Source organism: Fukomys damarensis, unplaced genomic scaffold, assembly GCF_012274545.1.
Source record: "Fukomys damarensis isolate Sample0158 unplaced genomic scaffold, DMR_v1.0_HiC HiC_scaffold_23, whole genome shotgun sequence".
NCBI classification, from domain to species: Eukaryota; Metazoa; Chordata; class Mammalia; order Rodentia; family Bathyergidae; genus Fukomys; species Fukomys damarensis.
This window is the reverse complement of record NW_022900935.1, coordinates 2,381,264-2,383,891: the sequence shown is the minus strand read 5'-3', so window position 1 is coordinate 2,383,891 and position 2,628 is coordinate 2,381,264. Positions and strand designations below refer to the sequence as shown.

The window sequence follows — 2,628 nt, the reverse complement described above, 5'->3', positions numbered from 1 at the left end:
TGCAGTGTCTTATTAACCACATTCCACCTGGCCCTCTTGAAACCGTGTTCTGGTCCGTGACAGGAGTTCAGTATACAAGGAACGGCACCATTACTCTCTGCTGGGCACAGAGGTTACTGTTCTTGCTGGATGTCATGCGGCTGGGAGCCTGGAAAAGGCAGGGTTTGCTCCTGCAAGCTGAATACCCACAGTTAAGGCATACTTGGCAGAGACATACCTCAGGCTGAGGCTGAGCTTCCTGGGCCCATTTCTCAGAGTCCCTGAGCCTCGGATTCCCTGCAGGCAAACCAAGGCAGACAAACAGCTAGTCAGAGAGAGGGCAGGACCTCAGATGCACCAGGGGCCCAAAGTACCATGCTTATTATTACTCTTATCAATATCTAAAGCCAGGCCTCTTAGGCAGATCTGCGGTGAATCTCAGGCACACGGCCCACCGCCCCCAGTCCTCCCTCTGAGGGTGAGCTGTTGACTGATACGGTAATTTCACCACGGTAGCCGACTCAGTCATTTCCCACAGTGGCAAGACGCTCTGGTCCAGGATCTAACAGGCCCGTGGAGTCCTTGGCTGTTGGCTCCTACACAAAGAACATTCAGGGAGGCAGAGGCGGGAGGGTTTCAAGTTCAAGCCCAGCCTGGGCCACTTAGCCAGACCCTGTCTCACAATACAAATGAGAAAGGCTGAGGATGTAGCCTGCCGCAAAAGCCCTGGGTTCCACCCCAAGATCTGAAAAAAAGGAGGCAGGGGAGCCTACGTAGCAGATCTGGGCAGCTGCGGCCCACTCAGAGCAAGCTATCAGGACAGTCACAAATCACCACTGGGGCCATGGCAGGTGCCTCTGCTGGACGGCACCCAGGACCCTGCAGGGTGTCACCTTCCTGGCTTCAGAGACGAAGAGACCAAGGGAGAGATCTGCAGCCACGTGACAAGTGTTCAGTGGACCTCACGGGCCGCCGACCCAGAGACCACACCCGCTCCTGTCCCAGCTCTATGGCTGGTCACTGTCCCAGGAAAGGTCTAGGCTGACCCCTGACGCGTGGGGCCCTGGAGAAAGCCCTTCAGATGAGCCGGAGCAGTGCGAAGGGCAAGAGGGTGCTTTACCCACGGTACTTCCGCTCCTGTGAGGTGGGCGGGGCGGGAGCAGGGCTTCCTCGGACACGGACACAAGAGGAAACAGGCCCAGAGAAGATGTCACATCGGAGCCCCAGCCCGTCAGTTTGGGGGTGGAAGACAGGTCTCCACTGAGTTCCAAGCAGCTCTAGGACTCAGCCTGGACTGAGCTGGCAGAGGGAGGCAGCCCCACCCATTCATCCTCCCATAGGGTCCTCAGGGCAGCCCCTCACTGCCCCAACCCATTGCTACGGCAATGACCGGTCCCTGGGCCACCTCTGACACGGGCTTCCAGCTGCTCAGCCATCTTTCAGCATCTCTTCCCGCTCTGGCCTGCACTGTTAGACACCAAGGCCACCTTCCTCCATGCCTGTCTACGGCTGAGGTCCCCGAGCCTGTCCCCAACAAGGGGCGAACAGCTAAGGGCCCATCTGGAGGAAGACGGACCTTTCTGCAGCATGGCAGGGGCCAGGCTGATGCCCAATCTGTCACCGCTCACCCCATGAGGCTCCGCTAGCCATGCCTGAAATATGGTTAAGGCAACTGAGGGATCAAATTTTAAATGTGATTGAGTTTTAATTAACTGGGAGATTCTTCAGCCCCATGTAACTACCGGTGACCGTGTTGGACCGCTCAGTTCCGGAACTCATTTCCGGAGCGGGCAGCTGCCGGGTGCCTGGCCTCCCACCTTCCTGCCGGGAACAGGGTAACTCCCAGTCCTGTGTCCTGTTCCCCACCCACAGCTCTTCCCTGCATCACCCCTACCACACCTCGGAAGATAAAAACTCTTGATCCAAGTACCAACGTACATTTGTCTTTTATTCCAGCATCTCCCGGAGCTCCAGTATGTACAGACTACTTGTACACGGATAATATACACCATATATACGCATTATATACATTCACACACAGCCCACGCGCTCAGACACTCGCACGCACACACCGTTCCCGGAGGGCCACGTGGCCCAGAGCAGTGGTGCCAGGCTCGCCAGGCAGTTGCGAGGTTTTGCGGTTTTGCTTTTAAAAAAGGCCTTTTCCTCCAGATGTGCCTCTCTCTCCCCAAACCCTAAAACCTCTAAAACACTCTGATTTTTTTTTTTTTTTCCTAAAAAGAAGAGGTTTTCCTCAGCTCTGCCTTCTGGAGTTTCTGGAGAATCCAGGCCTGTCCCACACCCCTGTACAGGTCCTTGGGGCCGATTCTCCCCAGCTCTGCCCAGCAGGTCTGCACCCAGGCCAGGCACAGCTGCCAGCAGGCACCCGCGCCTGCGTCCTCCGGGCGGACGGGGCTATAGCATCAGGGGCACCTGCCAGATGAGAAGGGTGCTGTCTGAATCCCCGCACGGGGCCGGCCTCCCACTGCCTCCGGGGGCACTGCCAAAGTGGCGGTAGCCCTGCCCGCCGGAAATGATGGCCACAGAGCAGATCTCTTTGCGGTGGGCGTCGCGGGCGCAGGGCCGGCTGCGCACCCAGACGTCGGGGTCGCCGGCCATCTCGTAGATGGAGCCGTCCTCCTCGCTGAG

At 57.8% G+C, this 2,628-nt stretch overlaps 1 protein-coding gene across 1 annotated transcript in view; it reads right to left on the bottom strand.

The window, feature by feature from the left end:
- Window positions 1-1,906: 1,906 nt before the first annotated feature.
- The window catches only part of Arhgef10l (Rho guanine nucleotide exchange factor 10 like), a 91,555-nt gene continuing 90,833 nt past the window's right edge, over window positions 1,907-2,628 (bottom strand). Inside the window, 1 exon segment of the mRNA XM_033767958.1 lies at window positions 1,907-2,628. This exon segment is cut by the window's right edge and continues 21 nt beyond it. Coding sequence (XP_033623849.1) covers window positions 2,395-2,628 — 234 coding nt within the window. The 3' untranslated portion in view covers window positions 1,907-2,394.